The sequence below is a fragment of the Ranitomeya variabilis genome, chromosome 6 (assembly GCF_051348905.1).
Source record: "Ranitomeya variabilis isolate aRanVar5 chromosome 6, aRanVar5.hap1, whole genome shotgun sequence".
NCBI classification, from domain to species: domain Eukaryota; kingdom Metazoa; phylum Chordata; class Amphibia; order Anura; family Dendrobatidae; genus Ranitomeya; species Ranitomeya variabilis.
This window is the reverse complement of record NC_135237.1, coordinates 414,758,506-414,778,354: the sequence shown is the minus strand read 5'-3', so window position 1 is coordinate 414,778,354 and position 19,849 is coordinate 414,758,506. Positions and strand designations below refer to the sequence as shown.

Genomic DNA, 19,849 nt, shown 5'->3' with positions numbered 1-19,849 from the left:
ACTGAAAAGTGGGGCGTGCAATATTATTCGGCCCCTTTACTTTCAGTGCAGCAAACTCACTTCAGAAGTTCATTGTGGATCTCTGAATAATCCAATGTTGTCCTAAATGACTAATGATGATAAATATAATCCACCTGTGTGTAATCAAGTCTCCGTATAAATGCACCTGCTCTGTGATAGTCTCAGGGTTCTGTTTGAAGCACAGAGAGCATCATGAAGACCAAGGAACACAACAGGCAGGTCCGTGATACTGTTGTGGAGAAGTTTAAAGAAGGGTTTGGATACAAAATGATTTCCAAAACTTTAAACATCTCAAGGAGCACTGTGCAAGTGATCATATTGAAATTGCAGGAGTATCATACCACTGCAAATCTACCAAGACCCGGCCATCCCTCTAAACTTTCATCTCAAACAAGGAGAAGACTGATCAGAGATGCAGCCGAGAGGCCCATGATCACTCTGGATGAACTGCAGAGTTCTACAGCTGAGGTGGGACAGTCTGTCCATTGGACAACAATCAGTTGTACACTGCACAAATGGAAGAGTGGCAAGAAGAAAGCCATTTCTCAAAGATATCCATAAAAAGTGTCATTTAAAGTTTGCAACAAGCCACCTGGGAGACACACCAAACATGTGGAAGAAGGTGCTCTGGTCAGATGAAACCACAATCGAACTTTTTGGCAACAATGCCAAACGATATGTTTGGCCTAAAGGCAACACAGCTCATCACCCTGAACACATCATCATCACTGTCAAACATGGTGGTTGCAGCATCATGGTTTGGGCCTGCTTTTCTTCAGCAGGGACAGGGAAGATGGTTAAAATTGATGGGAAGATGGATGGAGCCAAATACAGGACCATTCTTGAAGAAAACCTGTTGGAGTCTGCAAAAGACCTGAGACTAGGACGGAGATTTGTCTTCCAACAAGACAATGATCCCAAAAATAAAGCAAAATCTAAAATGGAATGGTTCACAAATAACCAAATTTACATCTGGTATCTCTATGTATGAAGCATGATATGTGGGAAAAGGTTGAAAAGTTCAAGGGGGCCAAATACTTTCGCAAGGCACTGTACATCTATTCTATCTATTCTATTCTAACCTGTCAATGTGATTTTACTGTACGCAGCACATGAATTGCTGACTTTTCAAAGGACATCGGTGTGTAAAAATCAGACAGCACTCGCATGGTCCAAGTGCTGTGCGATTTTTTTCTTGCACCCATAGGCTTGCATTGGCGAGTATATAAAATTAAAAAAAAAATATCCCTCACCTGTCGGTCTTTCTGTCCCACACAGTAATTCATGTCTGGGGGATTAATAGCTTTCAACCTGGACGGTGCCAAGATGTGACTGTCCAGGCTGAGAACCACTGGTGACTGAGCTGCTGTGAGCACAGTGTCAGTGACTGGTGGTGACGAGGTTACCTTCGGTAATTGAGGCTTTGTTCCCAGCAGGGCTGAACTGCTGTGACCTCAGCACCGTGAGTAAAAGTCAGTGATGAGGTCACTGCAGTTCAAGCTCAGTGACTTCACCACACATCATGGTGAAAAGTTCTCACGGTGATCTGCTGTGAAGTTACTGAGCTTGAACTGGCTGGTTATCAAAAATACAGGGGAACCCATGCAGGTTTTTTTTTAATTATTATTTATTTACAGCGCAGGGGCTTCAGATGAATACTCCCCTCTGCTGCTCCTGCCCTCATTGTTATTAGCGGCAGCAGGTGTCAGATGATGGTAGGAGTAGTCCTATCAGCTGACACCATTGATCAGAGGTAAATTTTATACCTCCAATCACAGCTGAGCGCTCATGCTGTCTTCTGACAGCATGGGATCCACGGCTCTCTGACCGGCGGGGATGATTTCACCGCTGATCAGAAGCAATATGCCGGTGTTTCCCATGCTGCTACATAGCGTGAGAAACATCGGCTTTTGTGCTGCTTATGTTTGGCAATATTCAGTGATTAAATCGGCAAATATTGCAAATTCGGTGATCGTGAGCCAAACCGAATATTTAAATATTCATTCATCTCTAGTTTCAAGGTCACACAGGACCTCTTCTTCAGGACAAAAACCCAATTTCTTTCCTTTACTGGTTGAATATACTTTTCGGTCTACGGACCCGTGTCCTTCTGCAGCTGATTTATGTGTTGTGCATGGTTCTATTTTGCAACCCCACCAGGTGAGTTAGCACCCACAATTGGTTTCTCACCGTGTTACCAGTTAAGACGCTATTGCCCTTTTGTTCACTCCCCAGTTTCTACGCTACAACGTCATGTTCATGGCAATAAAGTTCAAAGTTGTGTTTGTTCTGAGATCAGGACACTGGACCAAAGCGCAGGACTAGATTTTGTAGTCAGGTCTGCAAATTTCAAAAAAAAAAAAGAAAGAAAGTACTACTAAGAATTTTCCGTCAAGTGTCCCCTCCCCATGCTGCACAACTGGTGTAATATATACACTGTTAGGATTCTGCTCTGTCTCAGTCACGGGAGTCATTATGTGACTGTTTATATGTGATTTGCATAGTTCCGGTCACAAGCTGATTGCTTTTTCTTCATCTTCTCTCAATGTTTTGTGACTACCTCAGGATTTCTGAAAAAGAGCAGAATTCTAACAATACATAAATTAATGACTGCTACTATTCCCAATGTTACAATCCATCGCTACTTTTCTACCACCGGACAAAGCTTTCTCAGTGAAATGTTTGACGGTATCGGTGGGTCCCTGGTTCCCTGCTGATTCACTTTGATTGTGGTTTATTTTCCTTTGCCCATTTGGTAATATGAGTCCACATATTTATCCTAAGGAGTTTTTTTGGGAGTCTTTTTCTGGCCCTTATTGATAAACTTATTTTACTTTTACTGATTTCAACCTGTGTATATATCCTATATCCTCCTTATCTTTAATGGAATTAAGTAACTTGACTTGTGTTCTTAAATTGCCCTTGAGAAACAATGAATTGCAGGGTTATATTCTGCATGGCCCTTTACAATAGTGGGATTCTCAAACGATATGTCATCAAAAAGGAAGTAGGAAAAAAAAAGAAAAGCAGTTAGATAGTGTAGTTAACAAGAATATGGATTTTTTTTCCAGTATATTATAAAATAGATTATTGAATTAAATAGATAGGGATTTAGACTGGCATTGTGTTCTAGTTTTTTTTACAAGATTATGGTTCAGATTTTTTGTAAACAAAGTTCTATAAATCTTATATGAAAAACGTAAGTTCTGGTTTTCAATGCAATGCTTTTCCCTTTGGAAGTCAATAGAGAAAAATAGAGAAAAATTGTAACAATTAGAGTTTGCAGCCATAAAACACCACAGAAGATATGCGCCTTTCAAATGGAAATGAGATTTTTGCAAATAGAATTGAAAATTATATTCCTTCTGTATAGTGATATTTTAAAGGTGTAGAAAGACACAGCTTGAAAACAGCAAAAAAGCAAAGGGCTAAACCCAAACTTAGTACTATTTATTTCTGAAAAATCAAAGCAAATAGGAAAATCGATTGAATTAAAGTGTGTAGTCTGATATAGCAGTCATATCCCTTGCTTCTGTGATTAATAGTGATGAGCGAGTGTGCTCGTCACTCGAGATTTCCGAGCATGCTCGGGTGTTCTCCGAGTATTTGGACATGTTCGGAGATCTAGTTTGTGTCACCGCAGCTGCATGATTTGTGGCTGCTAGACAGCCTGAATACATGTGGGGGTTGCCTGGTTGTTAGGGAAACCCCACATGTATTCAGGCTGTCCAGCAGCCACAAATCATGCAGCTGCAGTGACACAAACTAAATCTCCGAGCAAGCCCAAAATACTCAGAGAACATCTGAGCATGCTCGGAAATCTCGAGTAATTAGCATACTCATTCATCACTAGTGATTAACACTAGGGTTGAGCGACTTTCATTTTTTTAAGATCGAGTAGGGTTTTGGGAAACCCGATTTTGTCCAGAGTCGAGTCGAGTGCAGTCGGCCGATTATCGCTAAAAGTCGGGGATCGACCGAAACACGAAACCCAATGCAAGTCAATGGGGAAGCATAGTCGGCAGTGAGTGGAGGCCAGGAAAACACCTACAGTGCCCATTTTAATGCCAAAAACATCCATTCTTGTTTCTGAAGCTTGCCAATCTTAATTAACTGTATAATAATAGTTGGGCATAGGGAATTGGGGGAAAGTTGTGGGGGGAGTAGGGCTGGCTCAAGTTTTTCGTGGGCCCAGGAAATGCGGACTACGTCACGGCGGTGTTGCAGGGAAAGGTAAGTATTTAAAAGTTGCAAGTGCTGTGATCCTGAGCAAGCAGGGGGGGGCCCACTCGTTCGCATTGCCACTGGCACAGGGCCCCTCAAAGTACGGCGGTGTGTTTGCATGGCGGGGGCGCCTCCCACCAGCAGCGACACTTTTGCGTACTCTGAGGGGCCCTGTGCCAGTGACGTCGCCAACGAGTATGCCCCCCCACCTGATGAAGGAACCTGCACTTTCATCTGCACCTTCCTCTTTGTCCCTGTGTAAGGTGGTATAACATGCGGGAAGGGGAACCTTACTTTCAGCAGGGTCAGATTCTGGCTGTGTAGAGTACAAGGGGAATGTAGTGGTCTAGGTCAATGTACCAGCAGACTCATTTAGCAGTGGCTGGGCAATGGGCAGGATGAGGAGGAAACAGATATAGGGCCAAAGAATAAAGTAGGCTACATGCAGTTCAAAATTGGTAACAGGACTAAACAGGCGGCATTGCTTTGTTCAGTGGAGTAGCAAACCCAAGAGCAGCAGACACTGTTTCAAGGGCCTAACCACACTAGTAGGCCAAATGCAGTTTAATATCTGATAGTATAGGGCGAAAGCCAGAATGTGGAAGCTCAGCTTTGTTCAGTTGAGGACAACACCAGGGAGGGGCAGACACCTTTAGTAGGCCGGAAAAGCCTATTGCATTTTTTAAAATGGTAATTTGGAGCAGAAGGTTGAAGCTCAGCTTTATTTAGTTGAGGGCAACACCAGGGAGGGGCAGAAGCCGTTAGTAGGCCCTAACCACCATTTTTTTTTTTTAAAACCACTTAATGAGAGCCGGAAGGTTGAAGCTCAGCTTTATTTAGTTGAGGACAACACCAGGCAGGGGCACACAGACAGACACCTTTAGTAGGCCGGAAAAGCCTATTGCATTTTTTAAAATGGTAATTTGGAGCAGAAGGTTGAAGCTCAGCTTTATTTAGTTGAGGGCAACACCAGGGAGGGGCAGAAGCCGTTAGTAGGCCCTAACCACCATTTTTTTTTTTTAAAACCACTTAATGAGAGCCGGAAGGTTGAAGCTCAGCTTTATTTAGTTGAGGACAACACCAGGCAGGGGCACACAGACAGACACCTTTAGTAGGCCGGAAAAGCCTATTGCATTTTTTAAAATGGTAATTTGGAGCAGAAGGTTGAAGCTCAGCTTTATTTAGTTGAGGACAACACCAGGCAGGGGCACACAGACAGACACCTTTAGTAGGCCGGAAAAGCCTATTGCATTTTTTAAAATGGTAATTTGGAGCAGAAGGTTGAAGCTCAGCTTTATTTAGTTGAGGGCAACACCAGGGAGGGGCAGAAGCCGTTAGTAGGCCCTAACCACCATTTTTTTTTTTTTAAACCACTTAATGAGAGCCGGAAGGTTGAAGCTCAGCTTTATTTAGTTGAGGACAACACCAGGCAGGGGCACACAGACAGACACCTTTAGTAGGCCGGAAAAGCCTATTGCATTTTTTAAAATGGTAATTTGGAGCAGAAGGTTGAAGCTCAGCTTTATTTAGTTGAGGACAACACCAGGCAGGGGCACACAGACAGACACCTTTAGTAGGCCGGAAAAGCCTATTGCATTTTTTAAAATGGTAATTTGGAGCAGAAGGTTGAAGCTCAGCTTTATTTAGTTGAGGGCAACACCAGGGAGGGGCAGAAGCCGTTAGTAGGCCCTAACCACCATTTTTTTTTTTAAAACCACTTAATGAGAGCCGGAAGGTTGAAGCTCAGCTTTATTTAGTTGAGGACAACACCAGGCAGGGGCACACAGACAGACACCTTTAGTAGGCCGGAAAAGCCTACTGCATTTTTTAAAATGGTAATTTGGAGCAGAAGGTTGAAGCTCAGCTTTATTTAGTTGAGGACAACACCAGGCAGGGGCACACAGACAGACACCTTTAGTAGGCCGGAAAAGCCTATTGCATTTTTTAAAATGGTAATTTGGAGCAGAAGGTTGAAGCTCAGCTTTATTTAGTTGAGGACAACACCAGGCAGGGGCACACAGACAGACACCTTTAGTAGGCCGGAAAAGCCTATTGCATTTTTTAAAATGGTAATTTGGAGCAGAAGGTTGAAGCTCAGCTTTATTTAGTTGAAGACAACACCAGGCAGGGGCACACAGACAGACACCTTTAGTAGGCCGGAAAAGCCTATTGCATTTTTTAAAATGGTAATTTGGAGCAGAAGGTTGAAGCTCAGCTTTATTTAGTTGAGGGCAACACCAGGGAGGGGCAGAAGCCGTTAGTAGGCCCTAACCACCATTTTTTTTTTTTAAAACCACTTAATGAGAGCCGGAAGGTTGAAGCTCAGCTTTATTTAGTTGAGGACAACACCAGGCAGGGGCACACAGACAGACACCTTTAGTAGGCCGGAAAAGCCTATTGCATTTTTTAAAATGGTAATTTGGAGCAGAAGGTTGAAGCTCAGCTTTATTTAGTTGAGGGCAACACCAGGCAGGGGCACACAGACAGACACCTTTAGTAGGCCGGAAAAGCCTATTGCATTTTTTAAAATGGTAATTTGGAGCAGAAGGTTGAAGCTCAGCTTTATTTAGTTGAGGGCAACACCAGGGAGGGGCAGAAGCCGTTAGTAGGCCCTAACCACCATTTTTTTTTTTAAAAACCACTTAATGAGAGCCGGAAGGTTGAAGCTCAGCTTTATTTAGTTGAGGGCAACACCAGGGAGGGGCAGAAGCCGTTAGTAGGCCCTAACCAAAGTTGAAGGCCAAATGCAGTTTAATTTCTGATACTATAGGCCGAAAGCCAGAAGGTGGAAGCTCCGATTTAGACAGTGGAGGACAATTTGAATTAGGGACTGCAGACAGACTTAGTAGGCTGTCCCCTGTGGACCATGCATCCACCACATTAACCCATTGCGCCGTAATGGACACGTAATCTTCCGTGGCCATGCCTACAGGTCCATGCGTCTGTTGTCAGGTGCACCTTTGTACTCACAGATTGCCAGAGTGCATGGACAATGCGGTCTTCTACATGCTGGTGGAGGGTTGGGATGGCTTTTCTCGCAAAAGAAGTGTCGACTGGTTAGCTTGTAGCGTGGTACAGCGTAGTCCATCATGGCCTTATTAATAGTAAATAAAATATATAACTAGGCTCTATGAACTTTTAAATAGGTTCCAGGGGTACACGGGCAGCATTGGTGTGGTCAGTGGAGGAGTATTGCAAGTAGGGGCTGCAGACAGGCTATCAAAGGCCTAAAATAACAAACAGTAGGCAGTCATGGCAGTTTTACATCGGTTACATGGATACACAGGCAGGCACTCCAGGCAGCATTGTGGTCAGTGGAGGAGTATTGCAAGTAGGGGCCGCAGACAGGCTATCAAAGGCCTAAAATAACAAACAATAGGCTCATTGCAGTTTTACAGCGGTTACATGGATAGACGGGCAGGCAGCTTGGTGGTGAGTGGAGGAGTATTTAAAGTAGGGACCGCAGACAGGCTATCAAAGGCCTAACATAACAAACAATAGGCTCATGGCAGTTTTACAGCGGTTACATGGATACACGGGCAGGCAGCTTGGTGGTCAGTGGAGGAGTATTTAAAGTAGGGACCGCAGACAGGCTTCAAAGGCCTAACATAAGAAAATGGGCTGGCTGTAGGCACTTTATAATTGGTTCCAGGGGTACACGGGCAGCAGTGGTCTGGCCAGTGGAGGACTAGTGGAAGGAGGGACCGCAGACAGGCTTCAAAGGCCTAACATAAGAAAATGGGCTGGCTGTAGGCACTTTATAATTGGTTCCAGGGGTACACGGGCAGCAGTGGTCTGGTCAGTGGAGGACTAGTGGAAGGAGGGACCGCAGACAGGCTTCAAAGGCCTAACATAAAAAAATGGGCTGGCTGTAGGCACTTTATAATTGGTTCCAGGGGTACACGGGCAGCAGTGGTCTGGTCAGTGGAGGACTAGTGGAAGGAGGGACCGCAGACAGGCTTCAAAGGCCTAAAATAACAAACAATAGGCTCATGGCAGTTTTACAGCGGTTACATGGATACACGGGCAGGCAGCTTGGTGGTCAGTGGAGGAGTATTTAAAGTAGGGACCGCAGACAGGCTTCAAAGGCCTAACATAACAAACAATAGGCTCATGGCAGTTTTACAGCGGTTACATGGATACACGGGCAGGCAGCTTGGTGGTCAGTGGAGGAGTATTTAAAGTAGGGACCGCAGACAGGCTTCAAAGGCCTAACATAAGAAAATGGGCTGGCTGTAGGCACTTTATAATTGGTTCCAGGGGTACACGGGCAGCAGTGGTCTGGCCAGTGGAGGACTAGTGGAAGGAGGGACCGCAGACAGGCTTCAAAGGCCTAACATAAAAAAATGGGCTGGCTGTAGGCACTTTATAATTGGTTCCAGGGGTACACGGGCAGCAGTGGTCTGGTCAGTGGAGGACTAGTGGAAGGAGGGACCGCAGACAGGCTTCAAAGGCCTAAAATAACAAACAATAGGCTCATGGCAGTTTTACAGCGGTTACATGGATACACGGGCAGGCAGCTTGGTGGTCAGTGGAGGAGTATTTAAAGTAGGGACCGCAGACAGGCTTCAAAGGCCTAACATAAGAAAATGGGCTGGCTGTAGGCACTTTATAATTGGTTCCAGGGGTACACGGGCAGCAGTGGTCTGGTCAGTGGAGGACTAGTGGAAGGAGGGACCGCAGACAGGCTTCAAAGGCCTAACATAAAAAAATGGGCTGGCTGTAGGCACTTTATAATTGGTTCCAGGGGTACACGGGCAGCAGTGGTCTGGCCAGTGGAGGACTAGTGGAAGGAGGGACCGCAGACAGGCTTCAAAGGCCTAACATAAAAAAATGGGCTGGCTGTAGGCACTTTATAATTGGTTCCAGGGGTACACGGGCAGCAGTGGTCTGGTCAGTGGAGGACTAGTGGAAGGAGGGACCGCAGACAGGCTTCAAAGGCCTAAAATAACAAACAATAGGCTTATGGCAGTTTTACAGCGGTTACATGGATACACGGGCAGGCAGCTGGTGATGAGTGGAGGAGTATTTAAAGTAGGGACCGCAGACAGGCTATCAAAGGCCTAAAATAACAAACAATAGGCTCATGGCAGTTTTACAGCGGTTACATGGATACACGGGCAGGCAGCTTGGTGGTCAGTGGAGGAGTATTTAAAGTAGGGACCGCAGACAGGCTATCAAAGGCCTAAAATAACAAACAATAGGCTTATGGCAGTTTTACAGCGGTTACATGGATACACGGGCAGGCAGCTTGGTGGTGAGTGGAGGAGTATTTAAAGTAGGGACCGCAGACAGGCTATCAAAGGCCTAAAATAACAAACAATAGGCTCATGGCAGCTTTACAGCGGTTACATGGATACACAGGCAGCTTGGTGGTGAGTGGAGGAGTAGTGCAAGGAGTGTCTGTCCCAGTACTCCCAAAATATAAATAGATGTTAATGTCTCGCAAAACAACCAAAACAAAAAAAAAGGTGGCATACTTAGGTACAGGGGTGGGCTCATCTACTGAGTTTCTGACATAGTAATTTGGCAGTAACTATTTAATGGTGCCAATATAGGACACAGACACAGACTACTTTAAGTTGCATCATAGATGTCTACAAATTTGTATTGTCAGTGCCAGACATTGAATGATGTCAGCGAATAGACTAAAGATTGGTGGAGCTGTGCGACATAATTTTGCACGTGGTAGAGCACATTTTGAGCTGGGGTAGGGGGGAACTCTCTTGAGGCCGGCGGGACCGCCCCAGGGCCCCTCATGTTACAACGGTGTGTCTGACGTTGGGTGCGCACCACCACCGCCAGAGACACTACATTGTACTATGAGGGACCCAGTAGCAATGCCGTCAACCAAAAGCGAGCACACCCACCTCTTCAGACAAACAGCAGTCTCACGGGTGCTTGCGCCAAGTCGCGATACCACGGCCCCGTGTGGGGAGTTTTGCCATTTAGGGAGGTGTAAACATGTCGTATGCTGTACAATCAGCTGCAGCAAATTAGACATTAGAAAAGTAATTCACAGGCAAGAGCTTTTCATAGGAAAGCTAGGTGTCGGCCGGGCAAGGTGGGGCAAAAGATTTCGAAATCCAGTTGTGGTTCATTTTAATGAATGTTAGATCGTCAACATTTTGGGTAGCCAGACGAGTCCTTTTTTCGGTTAATATTGAACCTGCAGCACTGAATACTCTTTCTGATAGGACACTTGCTGCCGGGCAAGCAAGCTCCTGCAATGCATATTCTGCCAATTCTGGCCAGGTGTCTAATTTGGAGGCCCAGTAATCAAATGGGAATGACGGTTGAGGGAGAACATCGATAAGGGATGAAAAATAGTTAGTAACCATACTGGACAAATGTTGTCTCCTGTCACTTTCAATTGATGCAGCAGTACCTGTCCTGTCTGCGGTCATAGCAAAATCACTCCACAACCTGGTCAGAAAACCCCTCTGTCCAACGCCACTTCTGATGTGTGCACCCCTAACACTCCTAGTCTGCTGCCCCCTGGAGCTCGTGTGAGAACGATCACGTGCGCTGTGTGCTGGGAATGCCTGAAGCAAACGGTCAACAAGAGTTGATTGTTTGGTTGCTAATATTAGTTCCAAGTTTTCATGTGGCATAATATTTTGCAATTTGCCTTTATAGCGTGGATCAAGGAGGCAGGCCAACCAGTAATCGTCATCGTTCATCATTTTCGTAATGCGTGTGTCCCTTTTTAGGATACGTAAGGCATAATCCGCCATGTGGGCCAAAGTTCCAGTTGTCAAATCTCCGGTTGTGATTGGTTGAGGGGCAGTTGCAGGCAAATCTACGTCACTTGTGTCCCTCAAAAAACCAGAACCCGGCCGTGACACGCAACCAATTTCCTGTGCCCCCGGGAAAGGTTCGGCATTAAAAATATACTCATCCCCATCATCCTCCTCGTCCTCCACCTCCTCTTCGCCCGCTACCTCGTCCTGTACACTGCCCTGACCAGACAATGGCTGACTGTCATCAAGGCTTTCCTCTTCCTCTGGTGCAGACGCCTGCTCCTTTATGTGCGTCAAACTTTGCATCAGCAGACGCATTAGGGGGATGCTCATGCTTATTACGGCGTTGTCTGCACTAACCAGCCGTGTGCATTCCTCAAAACACTGAAGGACTTGACACATGTCTTGTATCTTAGACCACTGCACACCTGACAACTCCATGTCTGCCATCCTACTGCCTGCCCGTGTATCCTCCCACAAATAAATAACAGCACGCCTCTGTTCGCACAGTCTCTGAAGCATGTGCAGTGTTGAGTTCCACCTTGTTGCAACGTCTATGATTAGGCGATGCTGGGGAAGGTTCAAAGACCGCTGATAGGTCTGCATACGGCTGGCGTGTACAGGCGAACGTCGGATATGTGAGCAAAGTGCACGCACTTTGAGGAGCAGGTCGGAGAACCCAGGATAAGTTTTCAATAAGCACTGCACCACCAGGTTTAAGGTGTGAGCCAGGCAAGGAATGTGTTTCAGTTGGGAAAGGGAGATGGCAGCCATGAAATTCCTTCCGTTATCACTCACTACCTTGCCTGCCTCAAGATCTACTGTGCCCAGCCACGACTGTGTTTCTTGTTGCAAGAACTCGGACAGAACTTCCGCGGTGTGTCTGTTGTCGCCCAAGCACTTCATAGCCAATACAGCCTGCTGACGCTTGGCAGTAGCTGGCCCATAATGGGACAACTGGTGTGCAACAGTGTCATCTGCCGATGGAGTGGTTGGCAGACTGCGTTCTGTGGAAGAGCTGTAGCTTCTGCAGGAGGACGAGGAGGAGGAGGAGGAGGGGGTGCGAACGCCTACAGCCAACTGTTTCCTAGACCGTGGGCTAGGCACAACTGTCCCTAAATTGATGTCGCCTGTGGACCCTGCATCCACCACATTCACCCAGTGTGCCGTGATGGACACATAACGTCCCTGGCCATGCCTACTGGTCCATGCATCTGTAGTCAGGTGCACCTTTGTACTCACAGATTGCCTGAGTGCATGGACGATGCGCTGTTTAACATGCTGGTGCAGGGCTGGGATGGCTTTTCTGGAAAAAAAGTGTCGACTGGGTAGCTCGTATCGTGGTTCAGCGTACTCCATCAGGGCTTTGAAAGCTTCGCTTTCAACTAACCGGTAGGGCATCATCTCTAACGAGATTAGTCTAGCTATGTGGGCGTTAAAACACTGTGTACGCGGATGCGAGGATAAGTACTTCCTTTTTCTAACCAGAGTCTCATGTAGGGTGAGCTGGACTGGAGAGCTGGAGATCGTGGAACTTTCGGGTGTGCCGGTGTACATGGCAGATTGAGAGACGGTTGGAGACGGTATTGTTTCCGCCGGTGCCCTAGATGCAATATTTCCTCCTACAAAACTGGTGATTCCCTGACCCTGACTGCTTTTGGCTGGCAAAGAAACCTGCACAGATACTGCCGGTGGTGCGGAAAATGGTGGCCTTACAGTGACGGAAGGGATGTTGCGTTGCTGACTAGCTTCATTGGCCGAGGGTGCTACAACCTTGAGGGACGTTTGGTAGTTAGTCCAGGCTTGAAAATGCATGGTGGTTAAGTGTCTATGCATGCAACTAGTATTTAGACTTTTCAGATTCTGACCTCTGCTTAAGCTAGTTGAACATTTTTGACAGATGACTTTGCGCTGATCAGTTGGATGTTGTTTAAAAAAATGCCAGACTGCACTCTTCCTAGACTCGGATCCCTTTTCAGGGATTGCAGACTGAGCTTTAACCGGATGGCAACGCTGTGCTCCAACAGGTTTTGGCTTTGACACGCGTTTTGGGCCAGATACGGGCCCGGCAGATGGAACCTGTTGCGATGTTGATGCCTGCTGCGGCCCCTCCTCCACCTCCGCTTCTGAACTACTGCCGCCTGCACCCTGTTCCCCCAATGGCTGCCAATCGGGGTCAATAACTGGGTCATCTATTACCTCCTCTTCGAGCTCGTGTGCAACTTCGTCTGTGTCACTGTGTCGGTCGGTGGTATAGCGTTCGTGGCGGGGCAACATAGTCTCATCAGGGTCTGATTGTGGATCTGTACCCTGAGAGGGCAATGTGGTGGTCTGAGTCAAAGGAGCAGCATAGTACTCTGGCTGTGGCTGTGCATCAGTGCACTCCATGTCAGAATATACTTGTAATGGGCATGGCCTGTTAAATGTTTCACTTTCTAAGCCAGGGACGGTATGTGTAAAGAGCTCCATGGAGTGACCCGTTGTGTCGCCTGCTGCATCCTTCTCTCTTGTTGTAGTTTTTGCTGAGGAGGACAAGGAAGCGACTTGTCCCTGACCGTGAACATCCACAAGCGACGCGCTGCTTTTACATTTACCAGTTTCGGAAGAGGAGGCAAAAGAGCTAGAGGCTGAGTCTGCAATGTAAGCCAAAACTTGCTGTTGCTGCTCCGCCTTTAAAAGCGGTTTTCCTACTCCCAGAAAAGAGAGCGTTCGAGGCCTTGTGTAGCCTGACGACGAAACTGGCTCCACAGCTCCAGACTTAGGTGGAATATTTTTATCCCCACGACCACCTGATGCTCCACTACCACTACCATCATTACCAGCTGACAATGAACGCCCACGACGACCTCTTGCACCAGACTTCCTCATTGTTTTAAAATCTTAACCAAAGTAACTTTATTTGTTGCTGTCAAACAACTTACACGGTGAGCTATAACTTCAGTATGATTTCAATATCCCTTAACAGGTTGGTGAGACCACAAGGAAAATCAGGCACAATGTTACACACTCTGTTTTCTGTGGCACAAAATCACAGAGATGACACACACGCAGGACTGTCACTCAAGCACTAATGTCAATATTAATCTCCCACCTAATTTTTTTTTTTTTTTTTCTCAGGGAGACTTTAGAAACCAAATAATATTAAAAAAAAAAAAAAAAAAAAGGCTTTCTATGGCCCACAATTAGAGAGAGAGAGGTGGCACACCCAGGAGTCAAGACTGGCTCACAAGCTGAAAGGGCAATATTACTCTCCCACTGTTTTTTTAAGTTTTTTTTTTATTTCAGGGAGACTTTAGAAACCAAATAATATAAAAAAAAAAAAAAAAAAAAAATAGGCTTTCTATAGCCCACTGAATGAGAGAGAGAGGTGGCACACCCAGGAGTCAAGACTGGCACACAAGCTGAAAGGGCAATATTACTCTCCCACTGTTTTTTTATGTTTTTTTTTTTTTCAGGGAGACTTTAGAAACCAAATAATAAGAAAAAAAATAAATAAATAAATAGGCTTTCTATAGCCCACTGAATGAGAGATAGCACACACAGCAGTGGCACACAAGCCCTGACTGAGGCCAATATTTTTCTCCCACTGATTGATGTAGTGTTTTTGTGTTGAGGTAGATTTTAGAACACAAATCAAGGAAAAAAAAAAAAAAATGCTTTCTATGGCCCACTGAATGAGAGAGAGGTGGCACACCCAGGAGTCAAGACTGGCACACAAGCTGAAAGGGCAATATTACTCTCCCACTGTTTTTTTATGTATTTTTTGTTTTTTAAGGGAGACTTTAGAAACCCAATAATATTTTTAAAAAAAAATAAATAGGCTTTCTATGGCCCACTGAATGAGAGGGAGAGAGGTGGCACACCCAGGAGTCAAGCCTGGCACACAAGCTGAAAGGGCAATATTACTCTCCCACTGTTTTTTTATGTATTTTTTGTTTTTTAAGGGAGACTTTAGAAACCCAATAATATTTTTTAAAAAAAATAAATAGGCTTTCTATGGCCCACTGAATGAGAGGGAGAGAGGTGGCACACCCAGGAGTCAAGCCTGGCACACAAGCTGAAAGGGCAATATTACTCTCCCACTGTTTTTTTATGTATTTTTTGTTTTTTAAGGGAGACTTTAGAAACCCAATAATATTTAAAAAAATAAATAAATAGGCTTTCTATGGCCCACTGAATGAGAGGGAGAGAGGTGGCACACCCAGGAGTCAAGACTGGCACACAAGCTGAAAGGGCAATATTACTCTCCCACTGTTTTTTGTATGTTTTTTTTTTTTTTTTCAGGGAGACTTTAGAAACCAAATAATATTAAAAAAACCAAAAAAAAAATAGCCTTTCTATGGCCCACTGAATGAGAGAGAGAGGTGGCACACCCAGGAGTCAAGACTGGCACACAAGCTGAAAGGGCAATATTACTCTCCCACTGTTTTTTTAGGTATTTTTTTTTTTTCAGGGAGACTTTAGAAACCAAATAATATTAAAAAAAAATAAAAAATAAATAGGCTTTCTATAGCCCACTGAATGAGAGATAGCACACACAGCAGTGGCACACAAGCCCTGACTGAGGCCAATATTTTTCTCCCACTGATTGATGTAGTGTTTTTGTGTTGAGGTAGATTTTAGAACACAAATCAAGGAAAAAAAAAAAAATGCTTTCTATGGCCCACTGAATGAGAGAGAGGTGGCACACCCAGGAGTCAAGACTGGCACACAAGCTGAAAGGGCAATATTACTCTCCCACTGTTTTTTTATGTATTTTTTGTTTTTTAAGGGAGACTTTAGAAACCCAATAATATTTAAAAAAAATAATAAATAGGCTTTCTATGGCCCACTGAATGAGAGGGAGAGAGGTGGCACACCCAGGAGTCAAGACTGGCACACAAGCTGAAAGGGCAATATTACTCTCCCACTGTTTTTTTATGTTTTTTTTTTTTTTTTTCAGGGAGACTTTAGAAACCAAATAATAAGAAAAAAAATAAATAAATAAATAGGCTTTCTATAGCCCACTGAATGAGAGATAGCACACACAGCAGTGGCACACAAGCCCTGACTGAGGCCAATATTTTTCTCCCACTGATTGATGTAGTGTTTTTGTGTTGAGGTAGATTTTAGAACACAAATCAAGGAAAAAAAAAAAAATGCTTTCTATGGCCCACTGAATGAGAGAGAGGTGGCACACCCAGGAGTCAAGACTGGCACACAAGCTGAAAGGGCAATATTACTCTCCCACTGTTTTTTTATGTATTTTTTGTTTTTTAAGGGAGACTTTAGAAACCCAATAATATTTAAAAAAATAAATAAATAGGCTTTCTATGGCCCACTGAATGAAAGGGAGAGAGGTGGCACACCCAGGAGTCAAGACTGGCACACAAGCTGAAAGGGCAATATTACTCTCCCACTGTTTTTTTAGGTTTTTTTTTTTTTTCAGGGAGACTTTAGAAACCAAATAATATTAAAAAAAAAAAAAAAAAAAATAGGCTTGCTATAGCCCACTGAATGAGAGATAGCACACACAGCAGTGGCACACAAGCCCTGACTGAGGCCAATATTTTTCTCCCACTGATTGATGTAGTGTTTTTGTGTTGAGGTAGATTTTAGAACACAAATCACGGAAAAAATAAATAGGCTTTCTATGGCCCACTCAGTGAGAGATGGCACACACAGGGATGGCACTGTAGCAGAAATGCCAATCTTAATCTCCCACAAAAAAAAACAAAAAAAAAAAAAAAACTGTCCTACAATTACTATCTCCCTGCAGTAATGTAAGCCAGGTATGGCAGGCAGCAATAGGAGTGGACTGATGCACAAATTAAATAAAAAGTGTGGACAAACAAAAAAGATAGCTGTGCAGAAAGGAAGGAACAAGAGGATATGTGCTTTGAAAAAAGCAGTTGGTTTCCACAGTGGCGTACACACAGCAATACAGCTATCACGGAGCCTTCTAGGGCAGCCCAATGAGCTACAGCGCTGAGGGGAAAAAAAAAATAAAATAGCTTCCACAGTCCCTGCACACCGAAGGTGGTGTTGGACAGTGGAAATCGCTGCAGCACAAGCGGTTTGGTGGTTAGTGGACCCTGCCTAACGCTCTCCCTGCTTCTGACGAAGCGGCAGCAACCTGTCCCTAAGCTCAGATCAGCAGCAGTAAGATGGCGGTCGGCGGGAACGCCCCTTTATAGCCCCTGTGACGCCGCAGACAGCAAGCCAATCACTGCAATGCCCTTCTCTAAGATGGTGGGGACCAGGATCTATGTCATCACGCTGCCCACACTCTGCGTTCACCTTCATTGGCTGAGAAATGGCGCTTTTCGCGTCATTGAAACGCGACTTTGGCGCGAAAGTCGCGTACCGCATGGCCGACAAGCACAGGGGTCGGATCGGGTTTCATGAGACGCCGACTTAGCCAAAAGTCGGCGACTTTTGAAAATGATCGACCCGTTTCGCTCAACCCTAATTAACACTGATTTAGTGATGTCCTTTTCTTGAGACTCTATTATATATTGTGATCATAGGTTCACCCTTCTTTTTGCTGTCGAAAGCTCGGGACTGAACGAAGAATGTCTAGATTGATTCAACAAAGGTCAACAATATAACTCCTGTGCTTGTTGGGACTGTTTTGATTCCATAATATCACTCACTTCTACTATATACAGTATATGTTCATGAGAAGTGAGTACAGATGAAAAGCGTATGACTACGGAGTCAGACTACACAGTTTGTTTGCAGGTTGTTACCATGGAACCAATTCTGCACAGGAACTTTAGACAATTTTTTTTAATCAGGACTATTTGCACTTATTCAATATAAACAAATGAATAATCATGTACGGCAGGCATCACAAATGCTTTGCATTTTTCATTGTGTTAATAATTTATCAGTAATAATTACACATGATTTAACAAGGACAAGTGACAAAGGAACACATTTGGAGGCCTACCTGCAGGTACTGGCATGACCTCTCTTGTTGACATGAGTCAGACTTTACCAGAGCTTGATCCATGTTTATTGCAGGTTTCTGGTAGACTTCCCGAGCCCTGCTTACTGTTAGTGTGGATGCCCAAGAACTTTTCTTTAGCATCTGGCTGTCCAAACTTACAGGTAAACTCACAGGTAGGTTTGTACAAGTGTTGCATTTTACATCATTATTGCTTCTTGATGACTTTAATGCATGTTCGCTAAGTGTGTTGTAAGCTTCCATAAAGTACTGAGACGCGGAGCGGTCCGGGCATCTCCCCATAGTCATGACAGCAGTGGGACCATGGTACATGCAGACATCATTGTCTAAGTTATCCTGTGAACCCCACCACCCTGAAATGTTTGTTCTCGGTTTCAGTTCAGCTCTCCTTTCTTTGCTCTTACTTCGTTTGCCATACCTCACAGTTTGCATTTCTTCTGGACTGGCTTTATTTCCATTAGAGTTTCCTTTCGTCGGGCCTTCAAGTGAATGTGATTTTGTGAACAGTTTCTGGACAGAATGAACCAAATGTCGTATCCTACCAGGACTGTCACTGCGGTGTTCCACTGCACTCCTTTTGTATTGCAAAGTGTGATATCCATCCCGGTTGATAGGAATCTGCCTTTCAAATTGATCCAAGAGGTTAGTAGGAAGTCGGTTACCTTTTCCAACACTTCCATGGGGCACTAGAGCACACTCATCTTTAAGCTCATGGTGGGAATTGTAATGTCTCCTTGGAAATGTACTGCTAGCAATCTGATCCCCATAGGGCATTATGCATTCTACTGGGTAGGAGTTCCTTTGAGCATAGTAAGGGTGATCCGCAGGATGAGGATCTACTGGGTTGAGCAAATATGGCTTTCTATCTGTATGGTGAGGGAGGGCATCACATACTGAGTCACATACAACCCCATGATGATGGCTACGGCTGCTTGATAATCCTTTCATAGTTGAGCTGAAAGATATTCCAAAGTCATTGACTATTTATTGTAGCCAGTGGTCAGGTTCTAAACCAAGGCCTATAAAAGAATAAATATGTTAGGAAAGTTTATGTAATCTGATTTACAAGTATAGAAAACATGAACATGTCACATGAAAAAGTTACATAGAAAATTTGAACATGGCTAGTATCTCAATTAGTACAGAATAATTATGGCACAAATGCTGTAATCAATGGCATTGTCCATCATTTAGATATTGATGTCCTATGGTCAGGAATAAGCATCATTATTAGATAAGTGGGGGTCTGACACTTGGCACCTCTAAAGATCAGGAGTTTGCTAGCTGGATGCAAACAGTGTACACCGTGGGAACAGTAAAGCTCCATACACTATAGTGGTTGTTCTCAGGTACTGCAGCTTATCTCCTATTGATGTGAACAGAACCTAAGATGCAGTATCTGAGGATGGACAGTGCATAGTGTATGTAGCTGTGCTGTCTGGCTCTGGTTTACATCCGGCCACTGCAAATAGCTAATTGGTTGGGTGCTAAGTTTTTTGACCCCCACCAATATGGAATTCATGCCCTATCCTAAGGATAAGCTATCAATATCTAAGCAGAGAATAACCCCTTTACCATATTACTCACAAGAATGATCATCCGATGTAGTTGATTCCACCTTTCCTTTTCCTAGTTTTCCTATCATGCACTTTAAAATGAGAATACTATTAAAAGGTTCCATCACAAATGCAACAAATATTGAAATCTAGAATATTTTCATTATTTTAATCAGGTTTTTAAACTGGTTATTCAACTAACATTGTCAAAATGTGGGTCCCATGACCTCTTGGGAATGAAGCAGTAGGCCACCCTTGTGACCAGCAGTGATGGTTGTACTGCTCCATTCACATGGGGAACATAGGGCCACTATCTTATAATCAGTGGGAATCCCAGCAGTTGGATCTCCAGG

General features: G+C 44.5%; 1 protein-coding gene across 4 annotated transcripts in view; it reads right to left on the bottom strand.

The window, feature by feature from the left end:
* The window catches only part of DLGAP1 (DLG associated protein 1), an 814,983-nt gene that overhangs the window by 385,407 nt on the left and 409,727 nt on the right, over positions 1–19,849 (bottom strand). For all 4 annotated transcript variants that reach the window (XM_077270299.1, XM_077270301.1, XM_077270302.1 and 1 more), the window contains one exon: positions 17,923–18,959. In XM_077270299.1, the coding sequence (XP_077126414.1) occupies positions 17,923–18,888 (966 nt within the window). In that variant the 5' untranslated portion in view covers positions 18,889–18,959. The remainder of the gene's footprint in view (positions 1–17,922; positions 18,960–19,849) is intronic.